The 21,842-nt window shown below is 37.7% G+C and overlaps 2 protein-coding genes across 6 annotated transcripts in view; one reads left to right on the top strand and one right to left on the bottom strand.

The window, feature by feature from the left end:
* Positions 1–357: 357 nt before the first annotated feature.
* On the top strand, positions 358–2,608 carry tcta (T cell leukemia translocation altered). Its single transcript, XM_077198132.1, has 3 exons — positions 358–740; positions 1,459–1,513; positions 2,026–2,608. Exons 1-3 carry the CDS (start codon positions 530–532, stop codon positions 2,066–2,068), a joined length of 309 nt encoding a protein of 102 aa, XP_077054247.1. The 5' UTR covers positions 358–529; the 3' UTR covers positions 2,069–2,608.
* The window catches only part of glyctk (glycerate kinase), a 42,277-nt gene continuing 23,043 nt past the window's right edge, over positions 2,609–21,842 (bottom strand). Inside the window, exons 1-7 of one of the 5 annotated variants that reach the window (XM_077198127.1) lie at positions 7,592–7,644; positions 7,249–7,430; positions 7,039–7,079; positions 5,292–5,702; positions 4,823–4,974; positions 4,130–4,305; positions 2,609–3,758 (exon numbers count right to left, since the gene is read on the bottom strand). In XM_077198127.1, coding sequence (XP_077054242.1) covers positions 2,859–3,758; positions 4,130–4,305; positions 4,823–4,974; positions 5,292–5,656 — 1,593 coding nt within the window. In that variant the 5' untranslated portion in view covers positions 5,657–5,702; positions 7,039–7,079; positions 7,249–7,430; positions 7,592–7,644 and the 3' untranslated portion in view covers positions 2,609–2,858. Of the gene's footprint in view, positions 3,759–4,129; positions 4,306–4,822; positions 4,975–5,291; positions 5,703–6,684; positions 6,747–7,038; positions 7,080–7,248; positions 7,551–7,591; positions 7,645–17,378; positions 17,470–21,842 lie in introns of those variants that run through there. The other 4 variants (XM_077198128.1, XM_077198126.1, XM_077198130.1 and 1 more) reach the window with 4 other exon arrangements.

The following is a 21,842-nucleotide window of genomic DNA, read 5'->3' as shown; positions in this document are numbered from 1 at the left end:
TAATATTATTATTATTATTATTATTGTTATGGATATTCATAGTCTGTAAAATCCGAGTCTTGAACATGGATAAAACAATATCGAAGTATATAAAACACATATTTGTAGAAAAATAAATTATGAATAGTAAAAAAAAATTGAATAGGGAGTAAAAAAGGGTAAAATAGTAATTAAAAAAAAGGGAAAAAAGATTTGATTTCACAAAAATGTGTCGATTGAACATAAAAGTAACTGATGTAGAAGAAACCCATATATCCACTAATTTCTATGGAGAATCACAGATTTAATTCTTCAAATACTTTAAATAATTTGAGATTTAAGTACTCACTCCAGGTCGACAGATGGCGACAATGACACTGCAAATATTTTAAAACCGCCATACGGTGACGACATCTCTACGCGAAGAGGACGACGATTGCTCCGCTTTGTTTACTTTTAAAGATGGATGTTCAATCACATTTAGTTTCTGAAAGCACTGACTATCTGATTTAACAACTGACATTAGAATGTAAGGTAGAAAAAACACATCATGGAGGAATCGTGGGATTTTGAATTCTTGTCTCGTATGGTTGATAGTTTGGTTTCCTTTTTGTCCGAATTTGTGGACGATTGGCTGGCCAACGACATGAGAGTTGCAGTGTTTAAAATCCTGTTCAGCTGGCTTGTCATCAGTCTCGTTGCTATCCACTTTGCATGGAAAGTGTACGGGAACACTGTGAACGATATGTACTACCGACAGGGTGAGTATGTTCTGAGGTGCTCCGCGTAATCCGTAATAATAAGTAACTTACTACTGTATAATACGTTTTCTGGCCATACACTGCCGTGCCAAAAAAAGGTCGCTGTTTGGATTTAAATAAGCAAATGCTAGTTTCTAGCATGTTATATGTTTGGAAACAGTTCCTCTAACACTAATTGAGGGAGTGTGTAACGTTAACTTTTTTTGTTTGAACAACCAACCATAAATTGATGCACCACTTGATGGAAATAACATCACAACATTTATTTCCATCAAGGTGCATCAAACTACAAGATCTTGTATTGACAATGCAAGAGTCCAGTAACGTTACTCTGTTTCGTCCAGCAGATCCCAAAGACTTTCAATGAGTTTAAGTTCTGGACTCATAGGTGCCAATTCATGTGTGAAAATGATTCTTCATGCTCCCTCTTAACTATTCTTTCACAATTTGAGCCTGAGGAATCTTGACATTGTCATCTTGGAATATGGTCATGATGTGTCTTCCTACATGGTTTAGAAAGGAAAAGCTATACACTCCTTCGGTTAGGGTTAGAAGAACTGTTGCCAAACATATAACATGCTAGAAACATAATAATTGCTGCAGTAATGATCCAATTACGCACTTGCCTATTAAATCAGATTGTTTTCGGCCTTACAGTGTATATTGTGCATTTTAAAAAGTAGTACTTGGACTAAAGATGTTTGTAATCATTTCTCAGGGACTGGAGGACAGAATGGCGGGACCCCTGACACATCCCCGCACCTGAGCGGATGGTAGTTGACCCACCTTTCTGTTGTTCTCTTCATGAAAGATTTGTTGACCTTAAGTTACAAATGAACTAAAGACTCAGGATTTCATTTATCTTTTGCTGCATTATGATGATTTCCTCCTTCTTATTTGGATTAGGATCAACAATTTTGCGTGTGGAAAATTAGAATATAGAAATTTTTGAATATTTAAAAAATATAACATATTAACTCAAATGGACTGAACAATTCACTGACAAGACAAATCAAATCGTTCCGAGCATTTCATTCGCTAAAGCGTCTCATAATGAGACGTGAACCAATGAGTGAGCTGGAAGCATATATGACTCTGCCTAGGATTTTACTGATGGACAGAGAATGGCTTCACTGAAACTGTAATAAACAGCTGCACTATAAATAAAACTAAAAAGTAGCTTGATATTATAAACATTAATATTTTGGTTTAGTATGTAGGCTAATTTGTGCATAGCCTTTTTATGAAAACGCTTGTTAAATCCAATGTTTTCCATTTTTCCAAGGGAAAGTGCAGCTGGTGATGCCAAGAAAACCCACCGTGAGTGATGTACCTGCAACTGGATTAAGAGCACACACACGATGGAGAAAAGCAATTCATTGTATTCCTTCAAGAACATTAAATACTTCAGAATTTGTGCTATTAAATCATTTTAACTTGTGAAGATGTCTGTGATGGACTGTGGTGCAAAACTCAAGGCCCAAACACATGAATATGAGCTCAAAAATACACGACTGATAGGGGCTGTGCACTGGATAGGGAGCCTGATAAGTTGGATACTGTGATGTATAGCAGCTCTTGCTCTTTTAGGATGTTTGTTTGGATTGAACTCTTGAAGCTAGTAGATAGCAAGACTTAAACAATTCTCACACCATATAATTTGACTAAAAACTGACAGGAATACTAGTCAAAATGCAGGTCCCAGATGTTCGCAGTCATTTGGTATATTTGTAGAAATCAAACTGATTCCAGTTATATAAGAAAATAGACTTGGTTGTACAGAAATAAGAAGACATGTAGTACCTCTGTGTCCGAAAGGTTACAGCTGTCTTTTTGCAGTGCAAATAATAAATACAATTTGTACCTAATTTTGTGTATTGGTTTCCTGTTATTTATTTCATGAGTAAATTGTATTTCAATGTATTGCAGTACACATTAAAAAGCACCTTACTTTGTTTCAGGACTCATTAATGGGGGAAAAAGAAAACATTAAAAGTGGTTAAAATAAGTAATATAGTGAAAAATCTTAAAAAGTGCACTTCTGGTAGACTACCTTGGAGGAAAAAATTGTTTATTCCCCCATACTTTTGTTGCTTCCAAACACAAATCAACCTAAAGTTAAATTATTGGAAGTGTCTGGGGTGACGGTGGCAGCAGCATAACATGCACATCCATCACATTGGTTCCTGTCAGTCCAGGCGTGAGTAACCGTCGTCCTTCAGAGAGCTGTGAGAAAAATGTGAACGAATCATTATTGGTGAGAAAGCCATCAATGTCCAGACCTTGAGACAGAGCCTCTTCCATCAGTTCCCCATCTGTGACAGCACCAGCTGCCTCAGTGGGGCCGTCCTGTCCATCGGTTCCTCCACTGAGAAACACTGCACCACTCTTCACTTCACCACCACTGAGCTCAAGCCCCACCCGCAGAGCCAACTCCTGGTTCCTCCCTCCCCTGCCCTTTCCTATCAGTTGCACAGTGGGTTCCCCTCCAGCTAGCAGACAGGTCGCACCCCAGCCTTCCTTCCTCTCCTCTACAAGCACGTTCATGGTGCGACACAAATCCCAGCTTTCAATCCCAGTATCTGGCCCTAGCTGAAGGATCTCTGCAGCAAGCTCTGGAGGAGGTTCCTTTCCTGGGGAGCATGCAAAACTTGAGAGCAGCCCGTATAGTCGAGCAACGGAGCGAACGTCACCACATACTCCTGGAGCTAGAATGACAGGTCGAAGTCCTAATTCAATGGCCTTACGGCTTGCACATTCAAGAGCAATGGTGTTTGAGCCAATTATAACGTTTGAAACATGGTCTTTGACTTCATGTGGCTGTTCCTGCACCTGCAATTCACAAGGCCTAGCTTTGCTAAGCACCTCTTTTACAGAGGAAGGAAGAGAGTCGGAGAGCTTATAACGATCCAAAATAGCCCAGACCTCCTCTGGCCGGGAGTCACTCCTGACTGTTGGACCGCTGGCTATCAAATCCAGAGGATCTCCAATAACATCTGACAGAATCAGAGACACCACCTTCAAGACAATGTAATGTCAGAGAGAGTAAATATGCTTTACTAACATCATGGGGTATTGCTTAATATTCATTTTTCTTTAATGAAACAGGGGAAAGCTATTCAAAAAACAATAATTTGCAATATGAGCACAAGCATGCTGAATGGATTCATTTAAAATATCTTTTAAACGTGTTCTATGTCTTTGATATGTAATGGTGTTGTGTTTTTATGTAATAGTGGTGTTTTACTAATACATATTCTGGAGCTGAAGTTCAGTGTGTGGACATCTATCTTTTTTCGTGTAAGTTTTTTTCTTTTTTTGTACATAAATAAGCACAATTCTGGGATTTGGGAGTGTACACCTATTTTTTGATTATGTAATTGTGTTACCTTGGCTGGGTTGGCACATTGGGCAAGGCCTCCACCCTTTAACAATGACAGGGCTCGTCTCACTGTATTTAACTCCTGAATTGTTGCACCTGCTGCTGCGAGTTTTCGTGTCACATCCTGTTTCTCCTGCAAGGACATGGGTGGGGCTGGAGCAGGCAAAAGAGCAGAACCACCACCTGTGCATAGATGCATGTAAAAACATGAACATTTCAACAAATACACAACTATTTTTTTTTTTTTTTTTGCAAACTTTTTATTTTGAAAGAAATTAATACTTTTTTTGAGCAAGGATGCCTTAAATTGATCAAAACTGACAGTAAAGACATGTATAATGTTACACAATATTTATATTTCAAATAAAGGCTGATCTTTGGACTTTCCATTTGTCAAAGAACTGTTTTCAACTTTGATAATAATAAACTTGAGCACCAAATTAACTTAATAGAATGTTCATGTGACACTGATGCCTGGAGTAATAATTTCACAATATTACTGTTTGTACTGTATTTTGGATCAAATAAATGCAGCCTTGGTGAGACTGCTTTAAAAAAAAGAAATAATAATAATAATATTTCATTACAATTATATTGATGATAGTATTGTACTGATAGTATAATTTTATACTAAAATTATACGGTAGTGCATGTTGTAAAGGGAAAATTGATTATACAGGAAGAAAATAAGTCACAGTACCAGAGATGAGCACAAGCAGCACATCTTTCTCAGTCAAACCACTGGCCAGTTCTCGTATACACTCTGCTGACTTCAGGGCATCTTTATCTGGTAAATTGTGCTTTGCTCCTTCCATCACTGTTATTCTGCTGTGACTTTCAAGCAACATCTTCCTGAGCAGACATACAAACTAGAGTTTCTCAGTGAAAGACCTAGCTGAAAACTGGAAGCCAGTTTGATGTCAAGGCTATATGGGTAAATCTCATGAAGTGTCCACAACAAATTTCATTCCTTTTTCACAAAGGGTCTACTTTTATTAAATGCATCCTTCAGTTTTATTCAGTTAGGCATTTCTGCCTAACCACTAAGCATTTTCATGGTAAATTGCAAATCCCAGTTTATTGCTATATAAACTACCTATAAAGCTCATTTAACAGAACTCAGGCACAGTAAAATATCTATATGTTTTTTAAAACAGTAAAATACTTACGCTTTCCCATGATTTCGCAGTGTATTCTGGATACCATGAGGCACACTGACAACCCCTTTAATTAGATGGTCCCCTACAATCCTTTCTGCTTCTGCTGCCATGCCCAGCACCGCCTTACCAAACCCCACCAAATAAAGGTTATTGGTAAGCGTGAAACTCTGTCCACCCACGAGTAGTTTGTCTCCATGTCGCTCCAGACCCCTGCGAACCACTATGTCTGGCTGCACAGCTTCAACCGCAGCAGAAAATACAGCCCGGGCTCGCGTGTCTAATGACGACATACTGCGAGAGGACAATGATGCTAAGCCCACCCGCAGTGGGTGCTGCAGGTGAAGAGAACGTGAGAGAGCAAGAATCTGAGCCATGTACCACTCAAACTATCCACATCAGATAAAGAGAGCAACTTAACACCTGAGGAGAGAAAGAGATTAAAACCAGGCTGGTTATTAATAACCAATTACACAGATTTTAATTAGCATTGATTTGTATCTTATTTATTACCCCCTCTGTTTCACTCACAATTACTTGATTGTTATCGAAATTCACTCTGTTGACGTCTAAAGGTAGCATTAGAGGTTACCGAAATCTGTTACCCTCTTTTATTTCACACACAATGTCTTAAATGTTACCCAAATTCACTCTGGTGATGTCAAATCTTCAGTTTCATACCCCAAAAACCATTTTAGTTGGATCTGAACCGCTGCAGTTACCAAAACTGACAAGGAAGCATAAGAGGTTAGCATTTAGCATTAAACTTATTTCAGATCCTAAAAAGCATCTCTTATGTGAACAGACACAGATATGCAGGCCAGGGTCACCAACCAGGCATTAGAGGTTACTGAAATCTATCCCCCTCTATTTAAAATATACATTCAAACAATATTAGAAGGCATATGCTCTGATGTGAATAGCTGCATTTATACAGTAGGGTCACCAAATCTAATGCTACCTTGTGGGATTCGGTGGCCCTGCTGTCTGCAGCTGTTCACAGCAGAGCAACATGCTTTCTAAGAAAAATAAATAATTTAAACATCACCACAGCAAATTTGCATAACATTAAAGGCATTGTGTTTGAAATAATAGAGGGGGTTACAGATTTTGGAAACCTCTAATTGTGCCTTGTCAGATTTGGAGACCCCTTAAATATTTAATATTTTCAGTAGGCTTTACATACTCCCGATATTTACTCATTTACAAAATTTTACCAAGCAGGAACAGTTATCAACTAATGCTGATAATGCTCTCAATAACAAAAATCTCTAAACTACAACTAAATTACCAATTGTAGTCAACTAGAAACAGTGTGAATTCATAATATACATTTTATGTCCCTTTCTGTCCCTCTGCCCCAAACACCATTCTAGTGACATATCATGATTTTAGGAAAACGTACCTACACACTGTTCCTGGGAATTCTGAAGCTCTGAAGCTTTTTTATGAACTGACAAAACTTTTGAGAACTGCTTTACACTGACGAGCCTGTGTACTGAACGAGTAATGATTGACTACAGTTGACCATAGGGCAGAGTAGTTTCAGAGCTAGTCAGTAACAAGAGGTTTATGGATTCATCAAGGGTCAATCCAAAAAAAGTACAGAGGGGGCACGACAATAGCCTTTGACACTTGTTGACTTAAGTTTTAGGCTAAGTCCAGTTAAAGTGCTGAGGGGTCAGTGCACCACCCTTACAGACTGCATTGAAAACATACGTATTTCCCCACACAAATGACAACAAAGGATAATTTTTACCTCAATTATTTTTTCCATTCGCACACTTCTGGTCACTTCAGCTATAGAAAACAACATAAAAAATAAAATAAGACAACAGGAGTAAATACCCATACGTCTTGATAGTCATAACGTTACATGTTTACACATTCATAATTCCTCCGCCCCCTTTCTCTCCTTGTTGTTAACAAGGTTCACAAACATTACGAATGAATTAACGAAATAAAATACCGTCTCCATCGGTCGGCCAACAGACCATCATTGCCGAACGAAATAGTGCCGCTCCAAATCGGTGTTTTGAACGAATCTTTTGTGAACAAATCGTTTAAAACGTCGACTCGTTCTGTGAAGGTGGATTGTTCGCAGAACCAAATGCTCCTTCACAGCCCACACTGGAATGCCATTGGCTGGATCTTGAGGCAATCATTTAAGGCAGGAAAACAAGTCAGCAGAGAACAAGAACGATTCGTTTGCATAAATTATTCGTCTAAAAACAGCTTCCGAGTTTAAAGTCAAATGACCTTCTATTACACACTAATAAAGTTAGAAATTCAAGTTGAATCATGAAACATACTTCAGCACACAATTTCGTGATCTGTTTTGAAGAAGCAATGACATATCTTCTTCAGAAGGTGGCAGTATTCAATAAGTCAGCTAAACTAAACTAAAACATAACTCAAAACCATGTTCTCCATTGGCCAGAAATGATAGCCTTAAAGTCAACATGAAATCAAAATGGACAAATCTTTTTTTCAACCTGTCACTCACACGAGACCACAGCATAGGCTAGCAAACCACAACCATCCATTCAATTCCTAATGGACAAATTTTTTTTTGTGTTCGAGAAGCCATTTAGCCTATCTCTGATATGTCACAATATGGAAGAAAAGACTATCGCAACTTCAGTTTCATGCAGACTTTAAGAGAAATGAACAGTCATTATTTCATTAATTAATATAAAAGTATCTAAAGTATAATGTAAATATAAGTTTTAACTGTTTAAGCTAATTTGGCATATTTATCATGTCATAATTTGTAATTTTATAATGTTTTATTTGTTTATATGCAACTAAATTTAATGGACATATTTAAAGCCTTGCAGACACAAAGCTAGTTAAAAGAGCTGTTCTTGTTAGTTTGCGTTGCAGTTTTGCCATGTTTGTTTGTTGTACTATCTATTGCAGCACTTTTTTGTGTTGTCATGGATAATTGATGTGCAGAAGGCTATGTAATTCTCAGGTGGCTGCAGATAGCAGATGGGAAGAGGTCACTGTGCTGGCTGATATTTCAATTCTGCAGCACCAGTGACCCTTTGTCATCCTCTATGCGTACACTCCCTTCGCATCCCCTTCGTCTCTTCCGTCCTTGTGGCAATCATATGCTCCGCTGTTTTATAAAGGGCTCAGATTTGGCTGTGTTGGGTAGAATGTATCAAGCCATTGGAAGTTTTCCATCAGTGATCACTTATTCACCTGAGGCCTGGTGTGAGAGGATGATGGAACGACAACTGTACAGATGGCAAAGAGTTGGCAGATGACTTTCAGCGGATACTAAGAGAGGCTGCGATTTATGAATACTCAGCAATAAGCAGCATAATTTGCATGACCAGAGGGTATCTGGCATCAGCGCAGGGGACAAACTTAACTCTCTGAGGTGGCTGAACTCTCACTTCCAGTAAGTGACTAAGATGAATCACTTTACTGTGTGGAATTAGATCTTCCCACTTTTTCATTAAAGCCAATATAGGGAATAATAATGGAGAAGATGGAAACAGAATTAGCAGGCCCGAATACTTTATCATATTCCATTGCACATTCATCACCAAGGTTTTTCCCTGATTGCACCATCGCTCCTGTTATTCAATTACAGCAAAAACAAAGAGAAATCACTCTTTCTTATAACTGTATTTGGCTTGTGAGTGGCCATCTTATTGCTTTTGTTCTTTAAATATCATGCAATCTCTGGCTGTGATCTACATTCATATATTATGCAGAATATGCGTGAAGCAAAGTTCTTTGATGCTTTGTGGGGTTCAGATTGTGGAATATTTTCATTTGAATAACAGCCCATAATGTCATATGCTCAACACAATCATCATGCATGCACTGAGGATTATGTAGAGATTTTACCATGACAAAGATAAAATAAATAAACCTTGGGGTGAGAGCAGGGGAACCATGCAACCATTTTAATAAATATTTTAATTAAACAAACCAAATTGCGACTGAACTTTGCAGACAGAGATCATCATGCATTTCAATTGTTGTATGGAAAAGAGTTTTAATATTTTCGCTCTTATAGCAAAAATATTATAGCTTTAATATTTATTTAAATTAGCTTTAATTAATTTTGTGTCAGGGTTAAAAAAAATGTATAATTTTTTAACATTACAGTGTGTTGATGATAACAGAATTTTCAGATTTAAAGCAAATGATCTGCAGAAAATGTAACTCAATTATACCTACCAAATTTAGACCTCCCTGGAATAAATCAATCAATAAATAAGCAGTGTTGGGGAAAGTTACTTTTAAAGTAATGCGTTACAATATTGCGCTACTTCCTAAAAAATGTAACTAATTGCATTACTTAGTTAGCCTACTTTTCATTGAAAGCAATGTGTTACTTTTTCTTACCTGGGCCGAGCTTGCCTGTTTGTTTTTTTATTTGAAAAAAGTCTCTGTACTGTAGAGGTCGCAGCTCAAACAAACCTTTCAGCTGTACTTCCATTCTTGATCGCAGAAGAATAGGATGCAGGAGAACAAAGTTCAACCAAAGCCCGTATACGGAAAGCCTTGGGTGCTTCTCATTTCTTATTTGTGCATCCTCGTTTCCTTTCCTCGCTTCCTTTCCTAGCGCCTCAGCTCCTCCCCCTGTAGGTTGTGAGGGAAGGACGCAAGGAAAGAAAATGAGGACGGAGGAATCGAATGAAAGCTTTTTTTTATACATTGGTATATTTGATCACTCGAGCGTCATTTCACAGCGTCATCAGCAGCGCTCAAAGGATCTGCCCTTATGTTGTTGAAGTTTGTTTATTTAAGAAATTCATAATGAATAATAATAAAGCAAGATACCCTGTTGAAATATGTGATATGTGTGGTTTATATAAACTGTAAAGGTAAACTATAAATTAAAAAGATTGTGACCGATGTGAAGGGGGAGGAGAATGTATACGTGCGTCACGTTCAGTCAACAAAACACTTCCGCATAGGATACACCTGTGTATCCTCGCTCATAACTCCTCTGAAAGCCTCCTCACTTCTCGATCCTCGACTCCTCGCGGTGCAATCATAGACAGTATAAGAAGTGGACAGAGCCATCTCATTGGAACTCAGTTGAGACAGTTGAAGCCCATTTTTAGCGATTTTTTAGCACTTCCGTTCCAGACGCGCAAACTCAAACCGACTCAAACTAAGCTTGATGACGTGAGCAACCCGTCTGACAGACGTAAATCTTCTAGTAGCTGTGCGTGAAAATTGCCAACGTTAATCACTTCATATGTATTCACTTGCCACATACCGAATTATTTCTAATTCCCCAAAAACGTTGTTGAAATATTTTGTCCCGTTGCTTTTATGGACTCATTATCTATGGGCTTCTCCCTTGACGGGACGTCCCCCCGATTGCCTGCGAGCTTCTCCTCCTGTCTATACGGTAATGTCTCTATTGTGCGACAAAAAGTCGCGTGGTTATGACGCAATCGTTAGCCTGTTTTTAACAAAAACGGCTTCTACGGGGCGATAACGTAAGATACAAAGTAATGGAGCCTTTTATACATTGTCGTGTTTATTTAGAAATATATAATGGACAAATGAAGTCTTTGGACGCCTCAGATGTAAAGTTATTCGCTGTCAAAGTGACGCCAAAATGAATGGGAGTCAATGGAATGCTAACAACAGGTGAAGTTCTGCTACAATGGCGGCTCCCGCGAGGCTACAACTTCCGGCTGATGGATTACCCCCTTGGGTGCAATTAGAGAATTGAAATGTCCTTCAAGATGGCTGTGCTTGATTGGTTTCCGGGTCATAGGATGGAGGACAGAGGAGCGAGGAGATGAGGAGGGATATTGAGAAGCACCCCTGTTCACTCCCTATGAAGCCCTATTGTACCGAATTTTGGTTGTAGTTCCACAAAAGTTCCACTGGGGGGCGATCGCCCTGAGTGAAAAATGAATGGGAGTCTATGGAGCTAAACGGCTAAATTTGTCTCTTTCACCCGATTGCCATTGAGAAATCTCAGATTTGATTGTAGATTTTGCAGGTTCAACATGGGTTATAGGTCGAAAGTTGAATGAACGAATAGTTATGTCCTTTCGATTTCTTACAGGTTGAGTTGTTGTTGCCCATTAGGCGCTAGCATTCTGCTAATGAAAGCTGATTGGTCGGTGAGTGCGAATTACACGCCATAAAGTGCGTATCATATGCACGCGCAAACTGCGTATCATAGACACGCAAAAACTCTTTTAGGCGTATAAATGGCACGAGAAATAACATTCGTTGTATTGATGCGCACTTTCATGAGATCGGGCTCAGGATTGCCGTAAAGCAGTATCTCTGATGGAACGATGTGTATGACGTCATTGACATTTTAAAAGACTTTTTAAACCAAATGAGTGACTCTAAAAAATCTAACTCCCAGCAATGAGTAATTTCTTTGCATCTCCTTTCGAATACAACATTCAAATTACTAGACAAAAAATTATATCCTGAGAAAAGTGGATTTTTAGGGGTATAGCTCCGTTGACCTCCATTCATTCTGCACTCCTCCTGTGAGCGCCCTCATATGGAACCAGAGTGGAACTGCCTCCAGTTCAGAAGCCGGAAGTTTACTGAGTTAACGTTCTCCCCAGATTAGACATTCTCTGGTTCAACCAAAGCCTCCCATAGATATATACACTAGATGTCGCCTTGGGGTTCTAAAGCATGCGTCAAAACCGCCGCCATCTTGGAACAGGGGTCTTGTCATAGGAAGCAGCTAGCTAACGCTGAATTAATGGATGATGCCGGACTTTTGTGCTGCGAATGGATGTTCACACGAACGAAATCTAAAACCAGACAGCAAGGGATAACATTTCACAAGAATGTGAAATTTTGTAAATTTTTTAAAATTTATCTGGACTCAATGATAAATACATGTCTGACTGTTGGAACGAACCAAAACAACTAGAAAATCGCATTCATGACGATTTATGGTGATTTTATTTCCGTTAGACCTTTTCCTACATTGACGCTGGTGCATTAAAGAGGAGGGGCTCCCCTGTTCCATGATGGCGGCTCTATTGACGCATTTGTTCCAATGAACTTGCCGTACCCAAGGCGACATCTAGTGTATACAGTATATCTATGAAAGCCTCCAAGGTTAGCAAAAAAATAAAAATAGCGCAACGCTGTGGTACGCAGGGGAAGAGACCAGAAGTCTTTTTTTTTTAATGGTTCTCAATTGGAGGAGAGGCTTCACTACGCTAAAAAAAATGCTTCTGTGGAAAAACAGCTTATCATTTAATAAATCTATCTATAAATCTGAATAAATCTATTAGCTAATCTTCAACATGTTTGCTCTTAAACATTAGGCTGCGATGTGATTGGTTATTAAGGCACCCATGATCTCTTATTTTCTTCAATGTTAGAATCACGGACCCTCTTATCTCCCAATAATAAGACCATCTCTGGTTCAAAATTCAGCAATAAAACTAAATAAATGGACAAATATGATGTTTATCTAAAGTTTTTTTTTTGCATATTAATATGGTTGATTTGGATCATCGAAGGTCAGCAGCAAAGTCATTGGTTAATCAAGTGAGATTAAATACATAAAGTATATTTGTGTAATTTAACATATTTAATTATTGCAGGTTTGTATTTCACTGTTGTTATTCAATTTGAGGAATAATGAATCTCTGTGCAAGATGAAAATCCATGATCACATTTAGTCTAGAACTACAATAACCATCATGTTCACACAGCGCCTCTACACTTACTCCTGATTTCTCTCTACATGTGGAAAGGAGAGGTATCAGTCAATACATAGAAAAACATTTTATTAAAAAAAACAATGTTTTATAAAAAAAAAAACTTAACACAGATTTATTGTTTTAAATGTAAAAGTAATGTGTTACTCTACTAGTTAGGCTACTTGAAAAGTAATCTGATTACATACCTTGCGTTACTTGTAATGTGTTACCCCTAAAACTGTAAATAAAAAATAAAAAAATCATTATATTTTTCTTTTCTTTTATGAAGTTGCTTTCAAAAATCACATGGCTCAAAAAAGTCTGAAGGTTCACTGATGGGTTGTCTGGACGAGAGGATATGTCAACCTATTACACATGATCCCGCGAATAAAAAAAGAAATAAAACACAAACCATGTCATGCTGTTCCCTGTCAGTTAGCTGTTTTTGCAGGGCCTCACAGAACCAAAGAGATTTCACAGACTTCCTGTCTCTCTTCATTACCTTAAAAGGCTGATTATTATTGTGACTATGCCTTTGCCAACTTCTCAGAAAGGCCACCTACAGTGACTCTCCTAAAGTTCCTCAAAAGGTCTCAGGTCTTCTGACAGCTTAGAGTTTTTACAATAAATAGACTGAATAGAAGAATCCATGTCACGTAATGAAAGAGACAGATGGACAGAGACAAAAGAGAAATATGTGGATAATTTGGAAACGGGAGAGGCTGAAGGAAGAAGAAAACAAACACAATAGTAATCTAATTGAAATTTTAGTTACATAAATAATATTTAAATAGTATTGTAAAGATGAATCTTTATGAAGGAAATATAATGAATATATTGGGCAACGGGATGCAGGTAAATCTCCATAGGGCAGCTTCGTGTGCTCTGCTGCTAGGCAACTGCTTGGGCACTATGTGACTCTTCACATGACAACATTTCTTCTGAAGCAATTATAGGACAAATTCAGAACATTCAACTTTTTTCCTGAGTGCCCAGTATTTTTTTTTTTTTTTTAATCTTAAATCTGCTAATGCAGACAGAGGGAATCCCAATGAGCTCATTCCCTTTCAGCCTGGCCTTGGTTCTGCAATTCCGTACATCCACATTGATAGCCTACATTAAAAATGACATGCACTGATCTGTTATGATCTGTGTTAATAGCAGTGAACAAAATTGGAAAAATTGGTTTGAATACCACATCTGCACAAGTGCAGTTTTCGCTATCGCGCCATGAAAGAAATGCTTAAATTAATTTTGGACTGTCATTTTGTAAATTATTATCATTTTATTTATGATGATTAAGGCATAAATAAAATACACTACCTTTCAAAAGTCTGGGATCTGTAAGATTATTTTTTTTTTTTTTAGTTTTTATTCTCACCAAGGCTGTATTTATTCGATCAAAAATACAGTAAAAAGACCAATATTGTGTAATGTGAATAATCCTGTGATGGATGAATTTTCAGCATCATTACTCCGGTTTTCAGTATCACGTGATCCTTCAGAAATCATTCTAATATGCTGAATTGGAGCTCAAGAAATATTTCTTATTATTATCAATGTTGGAAACAGTTGTGCTGCTTATTATTTTAGTGGAAACCATGATACATTCTTTCAGGATTTTTTGATAAATAGAACATTTATGCATTTTTTACTGTCACTTTTGATCAATTTAATGTATCCTTGCTGAATAAAAGTATTATGTTCCTACAAAATATTGAACAGTTATGTACATTAATATATATATAAACTAATTAATATACTGAATTCAAGCTGTCTGAATAAGCTCTTTGTTCTTTTTGTGACTTGCTCGTCAAACTTTTGTAGCATGCATGCTTTTGAACGAGAAGTGACCTTTCAGTCATGACGATAGCATAGTTCCTCTGAGCACCAACCACATCCTGCTTCCTGTTCAGTTAGTTTGCTTAAGCAGAACCCTTGGTATCTTCTAATGGACAATTCCATTACTCTGCACATTTGAGTAACAGAAACAGAGATATGTAGAGATTATGATGCCAGTGCAGGAAGAGTGTTGCCCTTTTATGGACCTTTATAAACAAAGTGCTGAAAGTGTTGAATGATTAAATTTGATTTATATACTTTGTTCAAGGGTGGTTGCTGCTAAAAAAAACTGTCAGTCAGTTTCAAGGTAAACAAAAAAGAAAACTGGATGCTAAAATGCTATTTATTACCAGAATGACTCCAGAGACAGTGCTTCGAGCCGTCACTGCTGTAAAATATGCTTGACAATACATAAAAATCTCTCATTGTAAGGAATCTGTTTCAGTGATTCCAGCCTTTTTAAGCTAAGAGAAGATGAACGTGAGCTTCCAATGACCTTTGACCAAGGCAGATAGAAAATCAGATCCCACATACACTCCCCATGGGTTGAAACCAATCACATGCACCCCTGTATTCAGAGACTGTCTCCTTTTTGACAGTTTTACTGTCTTTTAATAATTCAATGGGATCTAAATCATGTCTAGGCAAACAGAAACTGAAATAACTCAGGCCATAATGACGTTTAAGAGCATCCCCTTCACTCTGGAAGTATACGCACCCATCTGTATTTACAAATAATGTAAATTATGTCAGTGTGAATATATTGTGACAGCAGTATCAAGTGAATGTAAATCTAACTAATAAATAAAATGGTTTTCATTGATCTCTTGAGACAACAGGACATAAAACATAGCAAGTATTGCATATTTTCTCTGAAATATGAACTACTGTATGGGTCAACTGAGGTTTTTAAGGATGTTTCCTGTAGACACATGTAATAATTCAACATCATCTTCACCAGAGGGGTCCAATGCTGTGGCAGCATAATTACTGTTATCAGGGACCCCTCTCTGGGTCGAGTGCGAAACAAACCCAGGGGTGCACAATCAGCCAGAAAACAAAGATTGAATCTGCAGCGCACACACACACTTTGCTCTTTAGGGTATATATATAGCAAATCATTGGTTAAAACATTCACTGCTTGTCCGTTCTTCCTAAATCTCGTTCCTTATTCTGAACAACTCAAGGATTTCACAGCTTTATCCCCCTCCATCTTTGAATAACACTGCAGGATTAACCGTGATAAAACTACAAAGAACTTGAAACATTTCTTCCCTTCTTCTTCTTTCACAAGACGGATGGCTTAATCCAGTGAATCCTAAAGATCGAGTGAATCCTAAAGATTTTTCTGTCAACATAACACATTTAGCAGAGCCCAAAATAGCCTTGTGTTTTTTAGTGCTTGTGCATTAGAATATTTTCTGGATCTTATTTACCAGACCACTTCATTAAGCTGAGGTACATTACATAGATGTGGTTATGGAAAACAGTTTCCATATTTCTTTGCAGGCATTTTTTTGTCTAATTGTCTAATTGGCAAACCACTATGTGTATAATAGCTCAATTTAACTATGAATAAATGCTTAATTTGCTCGTACACATCATCTTCCTAAATTTACCAATATCACACAGTATACTCCGTTATTTCATAAGAATATTCACTAATTACATTCATTATATAATTAATCAGATTATAGATTTTCATCAGTGTTATTTTAGTCATATTTATATAGCCTACTATAGTTTGTATTCATATTTTGAATTAGCTTTTACTAATTTTGCTATGTGCTTTTGTCGTTTTGTATTTTTAAATAGGCTATTGCTATTTTGGGTGATTTTTATTTTATTTTTTTATTTTTTATTTTTTTCCAGTAAGTAATCTGCTTCAATTTAAGCTTATTTTTAAAACTAGTTTTTATACGTTTTAAAAAATATTTTATAATATAATAATTTCACAGTTAATCTCCAAATTAATGTAGAAAGAACATAAAGACAGTATATTTTAAATAGTTTTTATGAATGAAGGCCAATATCACTGATAAAGATGTCTTGATGAAAATGATTTTTCCCAAAACAGCCGTTCTCTTTGTCTTGTCGCGCTTGAATGGTTTAAAACCCTTTGCATGAATAAGAGCGTGATCATATAATGTAGCGTTATCCAAAGGATGGCAGAAAATACAGATGCTGCGTTAATTGAGTTGAATATTTGAACACGTTAGAACGGACAAAAATTAATTGCATGCGTTAACAGCCTACTTATAGGCCTACTTATTTTACATAATTGTCAAGGCATCATTTCTAATTTTCATATAATTCTGTACAATGTGAATCGTACAAAAACAAACGTTTTAAGTTTCAGAAGAGGTGCTTGCGATTTTTTATTCCATTCTTTGCAGTCGATATGCGCCCTCGAGTCGCACTTTTTTGGCGATCCTGCACTGAAGCGATCTCTGCAGCAGACTTGTTACGTCACGAAAGTGCGCACTCAGAGGAAGACCGCAAGTGTTTAGGGTGCCATTTGGGACAGGGCAATAGAGTCAAAGTCAACATAAGGTCACACATAAATGCTTACAGTTATGTCAGGAAATGGAGATTCTGCAAATGTTTCCTCCTCTGAAGCATGCACTACAACACCGGTATGGACAGCTGCATCCACTCTCTGTCTGTAAAACACAAACAATTTTCATACTCAGGCACACAAAAGGTAAAGGAAACCAGAGATGTTTAAAGAGAAGAAGCACACCCTTAAGATAACTCTTTCTCCATCACATTATAGATATAACTTTAAACCGTCACAGAAATTAGGTCAACAGAAATATGATGGAGTGGGGCTGCCTTTGATGCTGTTCTTTAACCCATAAATTCTGCATTGAGGGTGGGAATATGGTGGAGAGGAGCGCCTGGAAAGCAAGAGGTAAGGATTGATGGCTTTTATCTGTACCGTGGCACTTTTATTGTCCAGGGACACCTGATAAGGGCTAGAGGTTCCCCTCATCCCATAATCAAGCTGTCCCACAAATACCACATCATTGTCCCATTTGAGCAGGAAGTGAGAATCTGCCATGGTCAAATCATCTCTGCTTTTACAGGCTGCATATTCATCACAGCTGTCTTCAAATGTCAGCGCTGAGGGAAAGTGATGAAGCATCTGTTCAAGATAAGTAACTCACTTAATGCTCATTATGTGCAGATCTGGAGGTAAAAATTAAATATTTTGCTTAAAGGGATAGTTCACCCAAAAATGAAAATTCTGTACTCATTTTTCTAAGTAATTTTTGTGATGTGTTTTTATGTATTGTGTTTTTAGTTGAGTCTTGTGTATAGTGAGTATTTGTTATTGTGTGTACCTGCCTAGGGACTACGGACGTAAATTAGCAATACTGCTGTAATCCGGCTTGTTTACATCTTGTATTCTGTACAAATGTTCATCAACATGCTTTGTCCCTATCAAAAAAATAAATAAAATAAAATAAAATAAATAAATTCAGCAAAAATACATAAAATAAACACAATCTAAAAAGCTTATTTTTTCTCATTCGAAATGTAAAAATGGGCTTGACATGGAACAGGGTAGAGTACAGACAAATGCCTGATTAATCTCAGAGCAATGGCTGCCTGGGAACCTAAAAACACTCCGCAAGCCAATTGAAACTGTTAATTAGGTCCTAAGAGAAATCTCCTCCAGTGCGAAATCACAGCACACAATTCATACATTTATCAGTTAATTAACAATGCTGTAATATTTTTAATATCTGTGAAACTTTGCTTCTCCTATTTATTTGTAACCCATGGTATTTAAATAAAATGGCAAAAAAAAGTATAGGTCTGTCTAAAGCGTGTGGTGGGTTTGGTCTCTCACGTTAGAGAAAGCAACTGCTGCTCCATCTCGCTATGATTGGTTATGATGGGATATGACCGTTCGTGCGATAAGTGCCGCCTCTGGTTTTCATGCGAGTTTCGCATTCGCGAATCAGTCCGAAATCTGAATTTGAAGGCTGATTATGGCCCCCTTTAGTTACTGTTGCTATGTCCGACAAGCCACAAAAAACAAGTGAAAAAATACATCACGGAGCAGAGAGGACACTGACAACACGCTGACAGACAGGATAAAGGTTACTTTTGATATGAAACAAAGTCTCAAATTTCAAATTTGGTAATTTTTTTAAGAAATTTAAACAATAACCGTTTATCGCTGTCGAGCCTCAGTTAAAGCTGCTCGTGAACCGATCATCTCTTCCTTCTAGTTAATTTATAGCATCAAATTAACATGAATGAACATAAGAAGGAATGTTATACCGCGGAAAGACGTCAGTACACTTAGTTTTTCAAGTTAAAATCCTCCAACGTTAATAAACTCTGCATTCTATTATTGTCAGCGAACCGACTCGGCCCTCGGATATGACATCACTTCCACGCTTCAAGGTTCTGGTATGTTTTGCGCATCCGGAGTCGGAGAAAAAACATTGACGCCACCCAGAAAGCTGTCGCTATGGTAGCACTGGCCGAGTACCAGGGACTTATCAAAGACTTATTTGAACTTCTAAAATTTTCAATTTATTTCATGTTTTAGTTTATCTTCTGATAGCAACGCTAGCCACGTTAGTAACACTCATTTGAAACAAGGCTTCATTCAATATTGCACTCACAACAAGACCGATTCCCATACCCACAGGCAGTGACATGGACGCAGTAAGGTATTGCAGTAATACGAGTGATTAAAATCATCATTTAAACAACCAAAGCGGTCCAAAAACAATGAAAACAATTCATACAAGTCACACAGGGCGCAGCCATCTTGGATTCCGTATCGGAATTCTTGCTCGGTGTCCTCACAGTTGTCCGACTTCCGAGCTGGGAAATCCAAGGAAGGTGCGTGTTGCTAGGCAACGTCTGTATTCCTAGTGGGAACTCCGATAACTCTCCTGACTGCTTTCTTGGACAAAAATGGCAGATTCGGTGGATTATGATTGGTCAGATCACCAGTCAATCAAACTCCCTGCGAAGGGTCAATTCGAAGGATCCTTCGAATGCGGCCTACCGTTAGTGTTGCCGAAGTCCGAGGTTTTGGGCTACTTTTAAGTTGTTGCCGCAGGTAAACTTTTTTTCCACAGGTTGATTTCCACCCCCGTAAGTAGCCTATGATTTCGGCGCTCCAACACCCCCAAAACATCCTTCATACTCACAAATCCTGTGAATAATTCGGCCGCCTGATGGAGAAAAGCCAGAGAAAAGCTTTTGTTGCACAGACCTGGCAACCCTAACTACCGTCCTCCTTTGCGGCCTGGGGAAATAACAAACCTGAGTTGAATAACAATCTAAAGTACTTCAAATTTATACTTAAATACAGAGTAAATGTATTTCGTTACATTCCAACACTGGTTATTTGGAAAATTACACTAATTATTAAATTATTGTCACATTAACAAATTGTTGCTAGCTGTGTCCCGGGAGTTGGTCCAATGGGATGGTCTGGTTTTTGTCGCCTAGCGACTGGTGACAGCCGTTGTGACGAGCGGCAGTAACATTTGTACTGGACTTATTTTTAAAATTATAACTGCCTAAAAACAAAATCTAAAAATGTTCACCATGGTCAATTTATGTAGCCTACATAATAAAGTCTAAAGAGTATAACCCAGCCTATATAAAATCACATGCTGGTAAATAACTAAAATAAGTCAACATTTTAACCTTTATTATATATTTTTCTTTCATTTTTTATCATTAGATACATTAGATTACTCGATTAAATTGAAATCCAATACTTAGGCCTACATTTAAAAGTGTAATCTGACTCTATTTTATCACAGCTTCGAATTTAGGTTAAATTGCCAATTGGTTATTGGTCAATTATATAATAGTTTAGCAATTCATTTGATTGTTCTATTTAACTCTTTTATTATATTTTACCCGTTCATATTAGGAAGATATGTCGCTCAGAGGTCATCACACCTTGTTGTGGGTCTCACGATCACAATCTCGTCAGCTTCGTTCACTAAACAGAGATCATTATTAATTAACTATATATACCAAGATTGGTTGCATTCACGCTTACACAATCAAAGATACTTTTGGTACTTTGGCCCCTGTGATTGCATACATTGGAAATTAAAGTAACGTTTACTTCAGTAGAGGTATGGCCACTAGGCTACTACAGATATAAATCAACCAACTTTACTTGTCTAAAAATAACTTTGGATTGGCCATGCCTTGGTTTCCCATACACTAATCTAAAATAACGTTAAATTAAAACAGAGTAGGCTATAAGACACCCACGTTTAGGTTGGTCAAGCATCACTTTTGCTGCCCTCAACGGAAATTCACTTCTTGTCTTTGCAAAACACGTACACTTGAATTAGTGCCAAATAGTCATCACTAATCCGACGCAAAACTTGCGGTAACATACGAATCCGTTTAATCTACCTGGGAAAACAATTTCAGAGTCAGTCGGAATAAAATCAAATAAAATCAAATCAAAAATCTAACCCTAACAATTTATTATGTCAGGTAAATGTATCGTGCCAATTTCCCAGTTCAAAGATAATAAATACAAAACATCAAATGCTCTGGAATAAAGAGAGAAGATGCCAACCTGACATTATAAAATACATGCGGATCGTGCCTGCATACACTCCGCATCACGGGCTAATTTGTACGGTGACCTGGAGGGCACATGTTCGGTTCACTTTTTTTTGTCGTGCATGGCCACAACATATAAACTCGTGGGAACGTGATTCGTGAGAACATCATATTAAGTCGTGGGAACGTGATTATAAGTCGTGGCCACGAAATCATTTTGTTGAGGTAACGACATGTCGTGGCCACACGATGCAAAGTCGTAGCCTCGAGATCATATGTTGAGGGAACGATATATTTTTTCTCGTGGCCACGACTTCATATTTTGAGAGAACGACATGTATTTGTCGTGGCCACGAGTTATGTTGAGGGAGCCACAGCGGCCAATACTGTAACCGTACCATATAGGCTAACATAGATTGGGCTACAGAGATGGAGATGACAGAAGAAATAACATTTTACT

The sequence above is a fragment of the Siphateles boraxobius genome, unplaced genomic scaffold (assembly GCF_051911475.1).
Source record: "Siphateles boraxobius isolate OS27281-9 unplaced genomic scaffold, OSU_SipBor_1 41, whole genome shotgun sequence".
In the NCBI taxonomy this organism is placed as follows: Eukaryota; Metazoa; Chordata; class Actinopteri; order Cypriniformes; family Leuciscidae; genus Siphateles; species Siphateles boraxobius.
This window is presented reverse-complemented; position numbering and strand designations above follow the sequence as displayed.